The sequence below is a fragment of the Myiozetetes cayanensis genome, unplaced genomic scaffold, assembly GCF_022539395.1.
Source record: "Myiozetetes cayanensis isolate MyiCay16 unplaced genomic scaffold, myiCay2020 scf5-8, whole genome shotgun sequence".
Lineage (NCBI taxonomy): Eukaryota > Metazoa > Chordata > Aves > Passeriformes > Tyrannidae > Myiozetetes > Myiozetetes cayanensis.
Genome location: NW_026087742.1, coordinates 42,247,371 through 42,266,397, shown reverse-complemented (window position 1 = coordinate 42,266,397; position 19,027 = coordinate 42,247,371). Strand labels below are relative to the sequence as shown.

The following is a 19,027-nucleotide window of genomic DNA, read 5'->3' as shown; positions in this document are numbered from 1 at the left end:
AAGAAGGGAAAAGAACAACTCCTCCTTGCATGTTCAATAAAAGCTACTCTTCTAACGGGTCACAGAGGCATCACTGAAAGAAAAGCATACAAACAGGAGCTCTTTCATTTACAGAAGTAGTTTCCAGGTGCAAAAGAAAAGATACAATCAGACTGATCCGGTAAGAACATATCTAGAATTCATTCTTCAGTGCACTTAACAGCTGTATCAAATGTAAATGAGCTGGCAATTACTCAAGATACATGGTTGGCAAAGACATAAAAATTCTGCTACTTTATTCTCAAAGTATCTTCTTGTTCACTTTCCTCTTGTGTAAGAAAATTTCAGCTCCTACTTTAGGCAAATTCAGTGACTCAAGGACGCTCATGTAGAAAAAAATACCTGACAGCATTAGTAAAGAAATGACACAACAGTTCTAAGTTCTACTGAAGAAGCAGTAATGATGAGTTTGCATGCATTATCAAAGTCTATATCTACTGTAACACATACACTGTTTCTTCATTTATATTTACATATTTATGTTTCTTCCTTTATTGTAAGAGTACAGATTGATAGGACAACATTGCATGAAGTCCTTCATTAGGAAAAAAAATCCAACTAAATTTCAGAAATACGCCAAAATTGGACAGAATCTGACGGATGAGAGCAATGTGTAGGACAAAGCAAAACAAGAGTGGTAAGTTACCATGTAGAGCAGCTTTAAACTCTCTTTTCTAAAGAGGTCTGGGAGAGAAGAAGGATGTTCTCAGGCACATCGAACAAGAATCATACCACTAACTAAAAAAGTCATTTCAGGTGGAATATAGGGAGCCCACGTTTCTCCAAGCATAAACAGTTGGCAAAAACAGTAGCACAAAATTGTTTGAAAACTATAAACACTATCTGTCACAGCACAGTAAGCAATGCAAGCAGCAACAAAATCTGCAGTTAAAACAGTCTGACAGCTTTTATTACAGCTTTCTGCTTTCATTTGATGAATTTGAAAAATCACAACAAAATGCTCTTGGATGCCTGGGATTTTTTACCCCCACTGCTCTCTCTGTACATGTTTAGTAGATGTTTTCATCATGAAATTTTAATCCTTACATTCTAGATTTCGAACTTTTACAAGGAAATAAAATTGATACCAGAGGAGAGTCTCTGCCACATACCAACATCATATAAATTTGCTGGTTATCCATGTATTGATGAGAGTACTTTGGTACCATACAAAAACTGTACTGACTTGATCTATTTCATCAGTAGACCTAAAATGTTCTTAATGCAGAAATATCAGCTTGTAAAATCTTTCTAAAAAAAGGGTTCTAAAGCAACACATATGCAATTTGTTTAAGGCAATTTATTATCTTTTCCAACAGCACAAGAGGAGGTAAGCCACTGCTGACCAAATAACCTGTGAATGTTTGTGCCCCTTTACATCATTATATGTTGGTTGGTTGGGAATGAGTTGCTTACATAGACCAAGTACACCTTTTAAGAAAGCTCTGTATATTTCAACCCAATCAAATTCCACATGGTATATCCACAATGCCTGTCAGACACAGCCACTACCTGAACAAGTGATGAAATCCTGAAAAGCCACTGAACCTCAGATGACTTTGCATTTTATTGTAAAAACTGATGATCGTAATACTAAGAGAGCTAATTATTCATCAAAAGAACCTTAGCTCTCAGAACACCGTTAGAAAGAAGGATGAAAATATTCTCTTTTATCTACCAGGAACACAGAGATAATACTGCTGCCAATACCAATCTCACCGCTTTAGAGTACAGAATAACACACAGTTCTGCTCTTCTCCTCAAAGCAGATGATGCGAAAGGAAAGGATTCCAACAAAAGCTTTGTGAATGATCTGATATATGGAAAGAATGTCTGTTTAGTCTCTCAACAATCTTCACCATTTGTCAAGAAGAAAAGTCTTGACTGTACTATATAAACCTCTAAAAGGGATGATTTGTTCAGACTCCTTGAAGTTAGCCAAAGGCATGAAGTGATTTGTTAGTTTTGTTGCTTGTGGCATTTCTTACTGCAGTGTGTCTGACTTGGCATTCTTAAATTGTTCCATTATCATATCTCTTTTATTCAGTGTGGAACACACTGTGAAGGGTCACTGTCATTCAAATCACAGAAGAAATACTCATCAAGGGCCAGAGAGTGCAGATATCCTCTCTACAAGCCACAAACACAAACTCTGGAATGATACAGTACAGGAAATTTCATTCTACATTTGTTTTGCTTTCATAGCTTTCCTGCAGTATCCACAAGGGCACTCTGAAAACAGGATGCAGGATCACATAAACCTTCATTCTGACCCTTAAAAAGTGGTCTTGTGTTATTAGTACTAAACTCATTATATGCTGAGTCAGTTGTCTTTTCAGAAAGTACAATCCTAAAGGCACATCTCATAGATAATTCACAAAAAGAAAACAAGTATTTTATCTGGTATCTATGGACAACAACTATTTCACTGTTTACATTAAAACTTGCAAAGTAGTGCAGTAGCTAAGTAAAGAAGCAATCACATGAAAACAGACAAAAAAGTGACAGATTTTCAAACACCTACTAAGAAAGAAAAAAGAAAAAAAAAATAGAAATATTTCTCAGAGCTATGCCTTCAGAAATTCCAAGGGACTGAAAGACATCTGGTAGCTATTGATGCAGTAAAATCCTTTTTCTTACATATTTTGGAAACATTCTCTTTTAAATGCCAATAGTTTAAATGTATTTGAAGCTAAGGAGGAACAATCTTTGCCAATTTTTATCCTAAGCGTGTGATTTAAAACAGACAGTTTAATAATAATACTGTTCTTCAGAGTTAAACATGTAAATTAATACATTACAGAATTAATAAAGCTAAAAACAAAACAGTCTGAGGTACCATCTGGGAAGGTTTGTACCTGTTCATTATCCCCAGTGGACATTTAGGTAAAGAAAGCAAAATGCAGCCTATAAAAAAGCAGTTGTAGTTCAGCAGAGTATTATCTTATTTCTGAAAAAAGAAAAGAACCACCTCGTAATGTGCTAATCAGAAAACTATGGTGTTAAAGATAATCTTAAAAAGGGAGGCTGTGGTGGAAAATTTAAGTTTTTGAAAGTGCTCTCTCAATGTCTTTCATACTCAAAGTTTCTCTATTGGTAAGCTTAGGAAAGCACAAGCTACTAAAAACTGGCATAAACAATAAGGAAAAGAAAACATAGATCTGCCCAAAATTTCTTTTCATCACAATGCCTAAAACATAGGAGAAAAGAACATTCCCCAGTATCCTACAGGAATAAAATTTTCCACTAAAGCAAACAGAAGAACATTTCCGTAATTATTTTCAGCAGACAGATAAAACCTTTACACCTTTATAGATAACAGAGCAGTGAAGAATCAATCTAAGCTACCGTAATTCTTCAGCAGGACTACTCCTTCTGCAGATGAGAAGACACTACGAGAAGTTCCCTCCACTCTTGCCAGCTGCATCCTTCAAGCTAAAATTATCACCATCACACCAAAACCAAACATCTGTCCTAAAATGCTAATTCACTCTGGTGATTTATTATTCACTAAGTATGCACTTCGACTCTGCTGAAGAAAAGCAAATTAAAAACCTCAAAGTAATCAAACGTTCTTGGACTGTGTAGTAATTGATAATATTACTTATCTTCTCATCTCCTCAAGGTGACCAAGAAACTACAGCAGGGACTCATCTTTGCATTGTGATTTTAACAGTCTCTAGGATACAACACACAACTCACTCCGGTTCTATGGAAAATTGCATCTTACTTGAAGAAAGTCTTGGGGGGAAAAAAATTCACATACTTCTAGTTCATATCTGCCTTATTTTCTAGCATCTTCTGGCTTCAATACTTATGAAAAAGGCAAGTAATTTCTCTGTAACTCAATCTTGACTTGCGAGTGAGGAAGCTTAGCGCTATAAAGTAAAGGTTAGAAAAGTTACATTTAAACTGACTGCAGATGAGAAAAAGAAAGATGCTTACAATCAAGGGCAAGCACCAAAAGCAGGACAAGAAGGAAGTGCGATAAACTATCTAGGACAATTTAGTACTGGTTAATTAGAAGTAAAGAAAAATGGTTTAAAAATGTTAAGAACACCATTTCCATAGCAAAGCAACACAAAGTGTTGCCATATAGTTTAACTTCATACCAAAAAAGTCAAATAAAGCACTAAAATCAAGAGGATAGTTTACTCACTGTGACAGAATCTATCTTAAACTTCTGCTAAAAACCAGTGAGCCAACAGCTGGTATCAAGCATGAAGAAGTATCATGGCAACAATCCAGTGAAGACAGGATGAGAAAAAAATGCTTTTCATACAGGCCAAATTGACACAACTGTTGCCTAATCTAAACTATCTTAATCCACCCTTGATCAGATCCAGTCAACAGCTGCATCCACCCCTGCAATACTGTAAAGCAAACAATATTACCATTATCACAAAGGCAATAGATAAAATAGATAAATAATAAATAAAAATGTACTGCGGTTATTAATCAATTTCCCCTTGCCACGCAGCTGCAGTTGAGCTTGTTCCAGCTACATTTGGAGTAATCCTACATCCTTGCCATGACCATTTTAACGTACAGATCAGTCAAATGCACCACATTTTAACTGTCAGTGACATAAGAGTTACAGTGATACCAGAATAAAAAAGGAATAGGAACCAACTGACTGACGGTCATCAGGCACCAGCGTTTTGCTCTAAGGCAGACATCCAGTAAGAAAAAAGGCATGGAGGGGGAACTGTGAGGACAACCTGCATGGGTATGCAGACATTACAGGAAATGTTATACAGGTTGTCTTGAACAGATGCATTACAACATGTTTCCCTAACATCTGTATTTCAGAAGACTTAAGTCGATGCCAAATTTCAAGAGAGTTAAAGGCAGTATTCCTCCTTCGTTTGGCAAGAAAAAATAATCTATTTTAAAAACTGGCAAAGAAGAACACTGAGATGATGAGATAATCATAAAATTTGGGGGAGGAGGGTTGCAGAGATAAAGATACTTACATAACAGTTTCCTGAATTGGAATATTTCCCATTACAGAAAACGCAATATAAATGAAGTGATAATGTTTCTGAAGATATTTACCCCACACAAACATGCAGGAAACTGTAAGTATAAAATTTTTTATACTCTGGAGGTCACACATCTACCACCATACTCAAAAAAAAAAAAAAAAAAGGTATTTTGTGGGGTTTTTTTAATCTGTAACTTAAATGGGACTTTACCACATTGACTTGATTAAAGATCTAATTTTAGCCTAACTGGGCCAGTACGGATAGCATCAACATATGCTGTCATCTCATCTGTCAAAAGACATAGAAGGAAGTAAAGGTATCCCTGCAAAACTTGTGAGCTCAAATCAAAGCTCATCCCTAAAAAGTCTTGCCTTCCAAGCCAATGAGCCACCTTCAGATACTTTAGCATTGCAGAAACTCTCCACAGTAGATCCCTTCAGAGAAAGGAAATCAGGCACCAAGGAAGCCAGATCAACTTCTCAACTGTCTTTCTCATCCAGATCAAATCAGGAGATTTACCAGAAGCAAGCAAGAGACTGTTCTCCTTAAAACATTAAGGTCAGTAAGTTAAGCATTTGGGATAGCATCAAAACCAATGTGCATTTTAATACACTCTAATAATATATTTTCTCTCTTCTTTCAATGTTCTTCCGATGGACCCTTTGTTCATCGTACATGGTTGCCAAACAATTAATAAAAACTATTTAATAGTTACATTGACTGTGAAGCCAAGTTATCCACCATAAAACATGATCATCTGTTCACTACACACCATTCACTCTTCTCTAAACAGAAATATTCTGGACCACTTGATTTTGCAACAATCATGTTCTTTCAGACTTTGCATATAATTTTAGTTTCCATAAAGAACCCAGAACAAGACAATTCCATCATGTGGAAAAACTGATGAGCAAAATACAAAAAGCACAGACTCCAGCTTCCAGAGCAAAGATTTACCTCTGCAAAGACTTAAAAACCATAGCAGTGCATTGTTAGCTAATAACCTAGCAATCATGTGTAATATATGATGGATTAGAAAAAAAAGTTTGAGTCAAGTCCTATTATTTCTAGCATGTAATTTATATTTAATTTTTAAATTATTTTCCTTTTTTTTATAAAATAACTACAGTAGTGAAGGAAAAATTTCATTGATGCAGGCATTTGAGTTGTACTCTTTTAGTATGAAGGAACAATATAAGACATCTATAGAAATATATCCAGAACATATCAAAATGGACAGTTTTATTCTGACTAGATCTGTTTCAATCTGATATACATAAAAACAAATCTGTTCACCCACACACTCTCCTTCAACAAAGGGAAACTAATATCCATATCTACCCCTTAAGGCCTTCCACAGAAATACAATCATTCATATTTTGTTTTAAAATTCAACTATTAAATCTGACTAGGTAACCTACCATTTCTAAACATATTTCTTAAGAAAGGCAACAGTTTTAGGTCTCCAATAGCGGGCTCAAGTCAGGTAAAATTTTGTTTCCAATTACATTACCTTCTGGGCCTTCTGACATGAGGAGGAGTGGTGAAATGTAAGCTTCAAACCAAGAAAACATTATTTTTCCAAGCGCAAGTGCAAGAAAAGTTTTATCTACTGTTTATCATACCTTCTACACCACCATGTTTCTTTCATAATAGAGTAGTTTGTTATTCTATTTTTTTTAAATGAAAAATGAGCACAAAAAATAAGTGCATATTGGAATTTCTATCCCATCTACAGGATCAATTGCCTTTTTTTGTAATAAATATTTTTCTTTAAAACAACTAACCTTTAACAAGATATCTGTGTGCACTGTGAACTGAAATAGTGCTGTACCATCTACAGCAAGTCCTACCAAAGCAGACCAAAAAAAAATTACAAGAGCCCAGAAAGTGTGTTTGCTACTCACAGCTGAGCAAACACAGCTGACAGACTGCATTCACTGCTGGGTCCTCGATTCAGCCAGGGAGAAGAGCTCTTCCCCATGGGTTGGGAACAGTCTGACACCCAAAGAGTATTTTAAACAAACAACAAAACGTGAATTGGCTTTGGTTTTTGGTTTTGCTTTAGGTCACTTCTAATAGTTTGTTCACTTCTGTTTCTCCATTGCACAGACCTAAGTTCAGTATCCCCCCAAAATTATCAGTAAATATTGCTGTTATAAGTCAGAGATTGCTCCATAGTTTGTTTTTTCTTTTCCTCTGATCACTTAATATCCTTTTACTTCTGCTGTCCAGACAGTAGCCCACTTATACCTATTGCCAAGTTCCAAGAACCAACTCGGGTTTATTTGTACCAGAAAACCTCAATCCCCTTCAATTGGTCATACTGGGTCAGTGTCCCTGTTTGCCAGACCCAGCCACAAGAAATAATGGACAAGAACAGGCAGTTGCTCATCAACCTTGTCATGCTAGTTTTAGAATAAATTGAATTCAAAAAGGCCTTGGGAGGTTGTTGGATCCTACAGCCTAGACTAGACAGCAAGCTGTTTTCCACTGCAGCTGTGCCCACTCTACTGAGTTAAAATACATGTGCTTATTCTTTTTTTATTGCAGCTTACAGCATAGCTTCATGTCAGCAGGTAATAATCTTTGCCACTTAATTGCTCAGTGTACAGGAACATTCATACCATTCCGCTACTAAAAGAATTCTAACAGATAACACAGTGCCAGTCAGTATAACTGCAGCATCACAGGCCACTGTCGAGAATGTAGCTAGGATACAGTGTTTAAATTTAGAGAATTTAATAATGTGAAATGCAACTTAAATGTGGTGTCAACAATTTCTTGTGACCTCCACTAGCAGCTATTTTTACTTAACTTGAGTTAGGATGATGACTTGACTGCAATATAACATGAGATGGTCTTAATACTGCATTTATTTTTAAAGAAACAACGGTAAAAGTGCTTCAGTGGGTCTTAAAATTAAAAAAAAAAAAAAAATACAGCCAAACAAAGAGCTGTCAGCTTGGCTGTGCTGTTTATTCAGGACCCAAGACACGTATTCCTGGGATATTTTTCCCAATTAAAAAAAAAAAAATAATCAAGGTTCCACCATCAAAAAAGGTACCATTAAGTCACTTGCACATTTAAGTGCTTTATTGACACATTACTCTAAAGGCTTACTAGTCTCACTTTCACACATATAATGTGCAATAACTTAAGGAGAGCCCCAATGAGCGTTAATGAGCCTCAAAGCATTATACTTCATGACAGAATAAGATCATTCTATGACCTGCTCCTTTAACCTTTCCATAATTTGACATGTGCATGTGTTCACTAGTACTCCCAAGGCATCAAAAAACCCATAGAAGCCCCTATTCATACCTCTTTGGCTCTAATCATCATACCAGCCAGTACAAAGATGGCAGGTAACAGAAGATATTGCTTTGGGAACATGGACTTTTATTATTCCATTTGCTTTCAGAGCATAATTTACTAAAAGGAAAAAAAGCATAGCAGAGCCAGACAGAACTTGCATGCCTGTATAAACACTGTGTTTAATGACAACAACAAAATTACAATTACTTACCTACATCAGTTTAAGCACCTAGGAAACCTAACCAACTACCCTGGATTACATTCCATCAGAAGTCTGAGCCGGTCAGACCTAAATATTACATACAGCTCTGGATATACCACAGATAAAAATTACAGAGCAAGGAGATTTATTCCATTTAACATTCCACTGCTGGTGTATTTAAAGAAGATTCCTGACAGAAAAATCATTCAAGTAGCACTTTCTAATAGTCTCCTCTGAAGGAAAAAAAAATTAAAAACTAAGTGGAGGGAGGAACAAAATGCCAGGAAAGAAATTAATTACTGATACGTGCCAGGATTTAGGTACATCCAAAGTAGAAGATATTTACACATGAATAAAAAGACAAAATAGACTTTCTGGTGTCTTGTCTCATCTGTGCAATCGTGTCTGAAAGAAATATATCCCTATATGTTTTCCTCATGCCATAGAACTTGGAATTATGATTGAAAAAACAGTTGGGGAAAAAAGTGAGCATCTATGTGCTTCAAAAATTATTATCTTCTGCTGTCCCCTAGTGGCACTGTAACTTGTTTTACAAAATTGACCAAAGAATACCTTCAACTATTGGCTTCACAGTTTAAAGAATAGAAAGCATTATTAAAAAATTAAAAAATGGATGAAATTAGTTTTGCAGGCTATTGCTACAAGCAGCTTTTGTTTAGAACAGACCTTTGAAAGAGAATGTGTGGTAAAAATATAGTCAGAAATATTTATGGCACTGCCAATGATATTGTCAGTATTTTAGAATTTGACTGAACCAGTAAAGACTTTAAATAAATACTTTAAAAGCAGTTGGAAGAAACAGCTTCCAAGCACTCCAATTCTAGTATACCTTTCAACTTTACAGTAAAAAAAAGAAAACACCACACACCACTCAATATATGTCAACTGTACTAAAAAGTAAAAGCATTACTGGAGAACACCCAGATTTTATTGATCTTACTTTACCATAAATCAAAAATGTAGGAGTTGTATTTTATCCTACTAAATAACATAAACTGCAAGTGAAATGCTACTTAGGAAACACAGTGGTCTGATACACTTAAAAATAAATCATTATTTTTCATCTTAGATCAAGCTTTGCAAAACTGTAAAACAGATCTGGAAACATATCCATGATTGTTAGTCAAAGCTTTTTCAGCCCCATCCCCAACACAGTTTCTCTCCTGACTTTCATATTTACCTTTGTATCACAAAATAATTTTATTTTAAAAGTAAACAGTATTGGCATCTCAGTTTTAATTACAGTTTAAGACAGCCTCTAAATTAGCTGAGATATTTAATTTAGCTTTCATTCTATGCAATTATATCCTCTCATAACCCATGAAAATTTGTAATTATCTCTACCCTCATTAATAAGGACTACTAAACTGCAGTTCAGTTCATTTTTATCAAGTTTCTACAAGAAACACAAGCTTCTCTCACTAACTGCAGCTATTGAAAACAACTGAAGCTTCCTACTAACATTCAGATTTCACTGAGAAGTACATTCTCAATTATCCACATCTAAAACTGCACTAGCATATTTACTTAGTACACAGTATTCACTTAAAATTATTAGGCATCTGCCTTGCTTTATTTTCAAAGATTTATTTCATGCCATAAAGTTTCCTGAACGAATTTCTTTCCAGGACTGCTTTACAGTAAAGATGGATTAAGCCTGTATGTTTCTTCAAAATGAATACCCAGTATAGGTAGAACTTGCCTTGATGTTTGTATCAGATTAAGAAACAGAAAATACCCATAAAGCTCTTCCTACAAAAGGAATTTGTTTCACTATCAGTCACCATCCTGTCAGCTCAAACAACTCGCTTTGATGTACTCCCAATTTCTGTAAGGTCTGGCTACTGAAAAATTCACATAAAAGGAAGTGTAAACTACAGCCTGGTGAGGCATCCAGCACAGCCCACAGCCCATGACACAGAATCTCTGTCTAAGTCTGTTCCTTGAGGATTCATAGAGGGCTGTATTTAAGAGGCCACTGAAGACAGGCCCTTAAGGTTGCCAGGCTAACATCCTCCTCAGAGTGACACTGGAATAAAAGGATTATGAAAAAGGGGAGATAGCTGTCTTTGTAGCTCTTCAGAGCTGTTTCCCTGCACTAAACTACTTACAATAGCTCTTCTCAGCTCCTAATGAGAATTGGGAAAAGGTCTGAGGATTACAACTCAAGAGGTGCTTTAACTCAGTGACACGGCTCAGGAAGAGCTCAACAAGTCTCCTAGAAGCTGACAATGAAACAGTGCCAAATATATTGTTTTCTTTCATATGATGACAATGTGCCATAAAGAAAAAATTACAAGCCTTCTGTGGAAGCCACGCAGGATTAAAAAAAAAAAAAAAGAAAAAAAAGAAAAAAATATCACAGAATTTTAACTAAGGCTGTATGCTTTTCTCTCAATTGGAGTGCATAAGATTACATCTAAATTTTAGTTTAGCAAAATAGCTACGTGTTTCATCTAATTATATGTAACATTCAGTGATTTTGTTCATTGATAGCTTTTTTTTCAAAAGCATATGAAAGCTTGCCATTCCCTTCTACCATGGCAGGTAGACCAGAAAAAGGAAAGCACATGACAGAATGGGGCAGAAATGTTACCAAGTACAATGAAACACAGAAATTCCACATTTTGAAAGAGAGTTGGTATGGCCTCCTGATCCATGAACAAAAATCTCAAATTCCTATAATGTTGAAGTCATACTCTAAGCAACTGCTCTGTCATTAGGTTTGACAGCCGCCAATATTGCAAACCCTACTACAAACAAATTAAATTATAAACAAGATATAATGCCAGGTCTTGCATTTCATCCTTTGGCTAATTGCTTAAAGTTTTTGATCTACTGAATTATATGCAGTGACAGCTCCTGTTTCTCTTAAAAATCTAATTCAGAGATCAAGGACCTGGTTTTCAACAGCGTAGCTGGGTAAGTCCCTTCCATCATAAAGACTTAGTCACAAATATTTTAACTAAAGCTATGCCTAACAATGTAATTCAACACAAGACTTTGAAAATTAAAAATTTAACCTGTAATTAACATTATTTCATTCCTTCCTCTCCAAATTAAAATAAGGAAGAAATATTTCCATTCTTTTGAAGAGTCTTCAGTGACACTAAGGAATTAGATCCACAGTCAAAAACCTTATTTAACTATAAATGTCAGTGGCAAAACAAGCTTTTCCACTCACAAATATGCTCAACTCAGCCTTTGAGATAATCCTGCCAAGTACAAAAGGTTTTCTGTTTCCTCACTATTAATCTTCCCTGATCAGATGAAACAACCAGGGACGTTTTTTGTCTGCGGTAGCAAGTCTCTGAAGCTAAGAAATTATTAAGTTAAATCATCGTTCCTAACTAATCAAAAGGAGCTTTTAGTGATAACAGCCTTTTTCTTTGTTTCCAGTTTATATCTTGATTTTTTCAAGTGAATCTTTAGCCAATTATATCTCCCTAGAGCAATCTAGTTTTAAACAGTACAATACTAATGAAAAGTGAAAACAAACCTGGCTGTTCTTCCCACTCTGTGGATGTATGTGTTTGCATCTTCTGGACAATCAAACTGAATGACCCAGTTCACTGCTGGAAAATCTGTGTAAAGAAAAAAAATATGCCAATATATAAGCTCCCTGTACTGAAAAACCTCCTATTCAAGAGCAACATATTATTTTGAAGCATTAATCCCTTTAAGAACTATCATTTGGACCCATCTACAGTCACTGGATGCAACCTCTGAAATAACAAAAAAAAAAAAATCAATTGCACGTATTAGCATACATAAACAATCATTCTCTTCAACAAAAAAAGGTAAAATTAATTATGTCTTCATTTCCTAAATTATGACAGTGCAATGAATGGAACATAATTTCACACTTGACAAGAACAGACATGTTTTGTGTCACAGAGATGATAAAACACCACTATGTTTAACAACTAAATAACAATATCTGACCCACTTTTCACTCATACGATTAATATCCTACAAAACTGGGATTTGAAGTCAGCTGTGGTGAGACAGCACTTCAGCTGTCATACAGCAATACCACAGTCCCTCTCAAAGATGCGGGGAGGGGAGGGGGACGACCAAGACTGACAAGGAAGTCAACACTGACTGTGAACTGATATTATTAATAAGCGTTTTCTAACTGCTATAGTTCACCCAGTAGCAGCATGCTTTGCACGGGACTAAATTTGTGTTACTTCCTGACCAAGTCTGTAGCTATGCTGTATTCCACATTTATACCCACGCTCTAAAACCAACCAACCACACACAAATTACATCCTCACTGGTGACATTTCAGCAGTATAGAAGTTTTGATACACAGTTTTCAATTCTGCCTTCAGTTTTTAGAGCACCTTCCTTCCTTTTGTAGCATGACAAAACCTCACATTTTTGGACAGTGGAGTTTGCTATCTAAAAGAACACGTGAACTCCTGAAAAGTCTTGTGTCATACCTAAACGCCTCCAAGTACCAAGAAAAAAAAAGAAAAAAGTCCACAGAAGTAAATCATAATTCAGTAGGTAATACCCAGAGGTAAAAAACTCCTGGCTCAAAACAGATCCTATAAATATACTTGCTTTTATCCCCATCTATTTTTTTATCTCTTTAACAATACAATCCTACATAAAGACATACATACTTTAGCCATTAAAAGTTCTTCTGGTTTTCTTTTCCACCTACTGGTAGGTTCGTAATTTTTCATATCCTTTGGAATAAACCACAGGATACAGGCATATCGATAATACTTAAAACTGCTAAAATCTTGCCTTACAGCATGTAGTAAGCAAATACATCACCATTTTTATACAACAGAAGCTTTTCTGGGACAAAAAGAAAAAATAAGCACAGATTAAGTGGGCCTCTTCAGTGAAGAAACAGTAGAACTCTAAGAAGCATCTCTCTTTTGAGTCACCCTAGTGAGTTCCTAGTAAGCAAACTACAGCTTCATTTTTCACAAATCAAGTTGGTCTTCAGAGTATAAAGTCTGATAAAACCTCAACAGGGTTAGGTCATCGCTTTGTCAATAACTACTGCTTCTGTGGGTACATACCCAAACCACGAGCTGCAATATCTGTAGCGAAAAGTACCGCTGCCTTTTTCCGAACAAAGCAAGTGTAGACTTCCATTCTCTTCATCTGCTGCTGCTTGCCATGGAGTGCCAGTACAGGAAGACCAGGCTGAAGCTTACAGAAAACTCTGAACAGATATTGGACCTACCCAACAAATTGGGAGAGGGGGGAAATTACCACACAATGTTAACATTGTTAAGATCATATACAGTATATAGCAACTGACTTAATACATCAAAATAAATAAACTTTCCTCTACATCATAGATGAGATGCCATTTTGAGACTTTGTCAACACACCCAGGCATTAAAGAAGATGAAAGAAGAAGAAACCACCTGTGGAAGAAGATTGGCATGTCTTTTGATAACATTCCCAAAAAGAAAACAGAGTAGCTAACAGCAATGACTTGGGAGGTGACTAGTTAGGCTGTACGCAAGGGACCAAAGTACCAGAAGTCCACCAGAAGCACTGCTTTGAGACAATACTGGGAGGGTGTTCTGTTCTATACTTGAACTCAAAGCAGTCTACAGTCTCAGTTTACTATTTCAAGCTTCAACAGCTTCTCCTACAAAATCAGTCTGTTTACTCTTACATACAGTACCTATCATGTAACATCATTTTAAAGCAGGCAGCTGCGTAGTATTTTTTAAAGAAAATAGTTACAGAAACTGTGTGTATTGCAGGAACAGTTGCAGCTCAGAGAATTTCCATACAACTATGCCTACCACTTCACTCTACTCATCAGTCAACTGCAGAACAACAAAAATATTGTAACCTCTTACACAAGTGGAAGAACTGCAATGAATATTTACTATGCCATAGTATGTTGTAAAATACTTGATATATGCAGTCGTTATAAATACCTGTGCCACATAAACACATACAAGTAGCTTCAACAGAACAGTCCCAGGACATTTAAACAAGGATTTGAAGGATTACTTCCTACATAAGAAAAACCTATTGCTGTACTATTTCACAATCAAAATTTTTCAAATAGACAGACTTGAAAGCTTGTGAAGAAACCAGGTACAACTCTTGAAATACTGTGTAAGCTAACTACAAAATGTGTCATGAGACAAAACCAACTGTCCAACTGACAATAATTTTAGCATTCATTTTTAAAAGCAGAGCACAAAAGTGGCTGAGTCTCCAGAAACTTTTTCCATTGAGCCTGGATTGCCAAACATCCAGAAGCCAGGCCCTGCATGACATGTCTACAGGAGTAGGTGTCGTTTTGTTCCTCCAATTTCCCGTTGCAAACTAGTCCAAAATCTCACCTCTCTGGTGCCTTGAAATCTACATTAATATCTTAATTTTATTAGTTTTAAAATGCTATGTGGGGAGGGGGAGGAAAAAGCCATACCTCTTTACAGCTTGCAAAAAACACAATGCTCTTCTTTTTCAAATGAGTTCTCAGGAAAGAGTATAACATATTTACTTTCTGCTGAAGCTCACAGACAACATAATTCTGATCCAAAGTTGCTGGGGTACTAAAAAAAAAGAAAAACAAAACCAAAGCAAAACCACACCAAAAAAGTATATTTATATACATCTACAGAGATGTTTGACCTTTCTTTAAAGTCAAGAGTGTATTACAGATACTCAGAAAAGAAAAGGAGTCAGGCTGGAAAGTTCCCCGACTTTGAGGACCAAGTCTTAGCAGCTCCACTTGAAAGTTACTCTTGAAAGATGAATCAATTTCCTTACTCAAAGTCAGTGAGGAGGCACAGATGACTTTTGACATTACTTCTAAATTCATTTACTACTGGCAAGACAAACTCTTTCCATGTCTAAGCAGTGACATTCAAATTGCCTTGACTTAAACGCAATTTTGTCTATTAGTCCTATTAAAGCATCATTTGTGCTTAAAGCAATGTCAAAGCAGACTCTAATCATGCACAAAAAAAGAGCACTGATGTACTTCTACTGATTACACTGACATGCAAGGTAACTTTCTAAAGCTCTGAATTGTCATCTTAACTCACATTCTGCTCTTAATAAAACAACAAAAAATTCTTTGGCAAATTTGCCCTTGAAACACATCTAAATGCTCATCTCCTACAGTCCCTCTGCTTCACTCCAAACAGACTAAAGGTATTCAAAATTACTTTTCTAAAGATATCACTTGGGAGGATGAAATTACAAGAGACTCCTCCAGTTTTTATTCTGCTATTCAAGTTCAATTATGCCATAGCACTTTTCACTTATAAAGTCTTTCACAGGAAATTGTTTTCATAAGGCAGTAACCTATTACTATTAAGGCAGTAAATTCTAAAACAAATTAATACTTTCCTTCTTTCTGTTTCGCTTTGTTATCTAATTGCACTCTCCCAAATATTTAAAAAAATTAAATGTACTTTAAAACAGACTTCACAAAACATGTTAGATCTATGAAACAGATGTATAGTCAGCCCGCAAAATGAAGACTACAAAATTAGGTTTATATATCCCCTTCTGCTAAGAAGATATTAACCACAGATAATTCTCTGGCAATCATGATTTGCCAGATGCCTTTGACAGTACCACTGATTAAAAGAAGGTATTTGCAGTACAATACAGATATAATCAAACCAAATAGTTAAACTCCCTCAAGATTTAATGAGGTTCTGCTGTGCATTTTCCTGATGATTTCTTGTTTGCTCTTGGGAAAGCCATTTTTATCACTATGCTTCACCTTTCTCCTGCATCTTATATACAGTAATATATGCATATTTCATAGATGAGCAGAAAAATAATCAACCATGTTCATAAGCAATTTGACACTCAGATGACCAAGCCCACAGAAATGCAAAATATATAACATGCTTCATTTCAATTTCAAAAGAAAATAACGTGCCAAAAAGCAATGTGTATATTTTTCATTTAGTGATACATTAACTTTTTTGAGCGTGGCAGACCACATACTTCATTCCTAGCAAGGGCCTCCCATCCTGCTCCAAACTGTAAGGCATGACAAATTTATTTTGTGCGCACAGGGAAGAGTCTTAAACATACAGAGAACATGCAGCACGTCAGGAAGCCACAAGACTTACTGCACTTGCACTACCACCACATGCTTTCTTCTGGGCACCTAATACTGAACACACAAACAGGATTGCCATTCTGCATTTTCCCAATTAGCACAGCATTTCCTTGGAAAGCCAGATTTATAAATAGCACACAGACAAACTGTGTTTGTGCAACAGACGTGGTGGTTCTGCACAGCAAGTATGCACATGCAGGAGGCAAGGAAGCCAAACAACAAAAAAGGAGCAATTCAGAACTGAGTGCTGCTAGGACACTCCTCCATTCAGGCTATAATCCACTCTGGGGCTTCCTCACAAGGAAAAAAATGTCCTGTTTGAGAAGCTGCCTGAGGAGACGCAAAACAAGCACATGTTCAGCCTCCCTGTAATGGTTCAGTCAGAACTAGTTCCCCTCATATCTGGAAACTTCTTGCTTTCAGGGAAACACACAACAGACAGTGCAGAAAGAAGGAGGATGCACAATGCAACTTTTGATTCAGGAAACTGACAGTCAGAGAAGCAGTTCAGTAGAACCCCTATCTGTTTAACCTCCCAGTAAAAAAAAAAAATAGCCCAACATACCTGAATTTGGCCTTCTCATGAACCCAAACATACTCTGGATCTTTCAGACTCAGACGTGCAAGATCCTTCACTGATTTTGTTTGTGTTGCAGAAAAAAGCAAGGTCTGGCGTTTCTTAGGTAGATTTTCTATGATTGCATTCATTGTATCAGCAAACCCCATGTCTAGAATTCTATCAGCTTCATCAAGAACTTGATTGAGGGACAAAGTTGAGAAAATATGATTTTAGATTTCATTATTAAAAAAAAATACATTAAATCAATATAACACAAAATTCCATCTGTACTTAAACTGTAGAGATTAACTTAAATACTGTATATGACAGGATTCTCTTTAGATATTCACGTATTTCATAAAACCTTTTTAAAACAACCTGCAATAGAAATCATACCATTATTATTTCCCACAATCTATGCACTAGAGCCCTCATTTTCATGCACTGAAGCAAGAAGTTCAGCATTTCAAGTAAACAGTTCAGCAATTTGTAAACAGACTCCCTGTCCTATTATTGAAATAAAAGTACAGAACATAAAACAGTGCTGTACTATTCATGATAGAGTAAAACAAACTCTCCTTTACCTAAGTTAAATTTACCATTGAAATACAGGATATAAACCAAGCAGCCCAGAGATAAAGCCTTAAGAAAAGAGGCTACATTTCATGCAATTTTTGTCTAACTGCCATGAATTGTACTAAGTGTAGCAAGCATAATTTCACACTTTATCAGCTTCATTAGTTTCTTAATTGCTTCTACGTTCCTGAAGCTATGCTAATGATTATGCAGTTCTTAGTGGCAGGCAAACTTTTCATTACACTGAAAATTTTTGTTCAGGTTGGAAGGATGAAAATGAACAGTGTTAACAATGCTAACAAAACAATAAAAGGAGTAGAAATCTGTTTTAAAATACAAAGAAAAATGTTTTCTAGAACTGGTCCAAAATACACACACTGCAATGAATATTCATTATAGATAGTTAATGATCATATCAGGAAAAACACAAGAGCTATAGCCAGAAAGGAAAATCTGGCGATGTAAAGGATATAAAGATATAAAGGATTATATGAGACACTACATTTGTGTTTGGGTTCCTTACTAACTCACGTACTCTTTCTTATCAACCTAAGGAAAGCATGCTCAGCAACAGCTTCAGAGAAAGTACAAACAAGAAAGTGGCTTTTCTGTTTTCTAATTTAATTTGGACATGTGTGAGCTTAAATGTCATTTCTTCTACATACCATGACAAGAATAAACTTTTTACCCAAGAAAGTCCTCCATACAATTATGAACTGTTACAAAATATTCCCAAATACTTCCAAGTGCTTAAAAAACTTACTCAACATTTGCAGATCAGATGCATAGAAATAGGAAGTTTCATCCATGTGTTGTAGAAGCCGTCCTGGAGTGCAAATTAGCATATTTATGTGGTGTATTCTTTCAGACTCTTCTTTCAGATCCTGAAAAGGAGTTAAACCAGTTTAGCTCTAGTTGGTCATACTAGAAGCCCAGTACCAGACGTGGTCAAGTCAGCTTAACCTACTGATAATTTTTAGAAAGAACAGTTAAGGAGGAGCCTCTCCTCTTTCCACAGATACATCATTTCTTCAGCATGCTCACACTTGTGGCCTGAGCAAAACGTTATTTCAGAATAATCTAAATTAAGAGGATAGTCCTGGAAGGCTTGGCAGGAAGGTCCATTTTGTCATGGAACCTGGGAAGACTGTAAATATGCAAAAGCTTCAAAAGACACAGAGTACACACAGGAAAATGAGTAGGTCGCTGATATGTTCCCATTAACTGCTCTCTTCCCT

General features: G+C 35.9%; 1 protein-coding gene across 1 annotated transcript in view; it reads right to left on the bottom strand.

The window, feature by feature from the left end:
• The window catches only part of DDX10 (DEAD-box helicase 10), a 166,853-nt gene that overhangs the window by 137,569 nt on the left and 10,257 nt on the right, over positions 1–19,027 (bottom strand). Inside the window, exons 5-9 of the mRNA XM_050333395.1 lie at positions 18,553–18,673; positions 17,220–17,409; positions 14,996–15,122; positions 13,614–13,776; positions 12,068–12,152 (exon numbers count right to left, since the gene is read on the bottom strand). Coding sequence (XP_050189352.1) covers positions 12,068–12,152; positions 13,614–13,776; positions 14,996–15,122; positions 17,220–17,409; positions 18,553–18,673 — 686 coding nt within the window. The remainder of the gene's footprint in view (positions 1–12,067; positions 12,153–13,613; positions 13,777–14,995; positions 15,123–17,219; positions 17,410–18,552; positions 18,674–19,027) is intronic.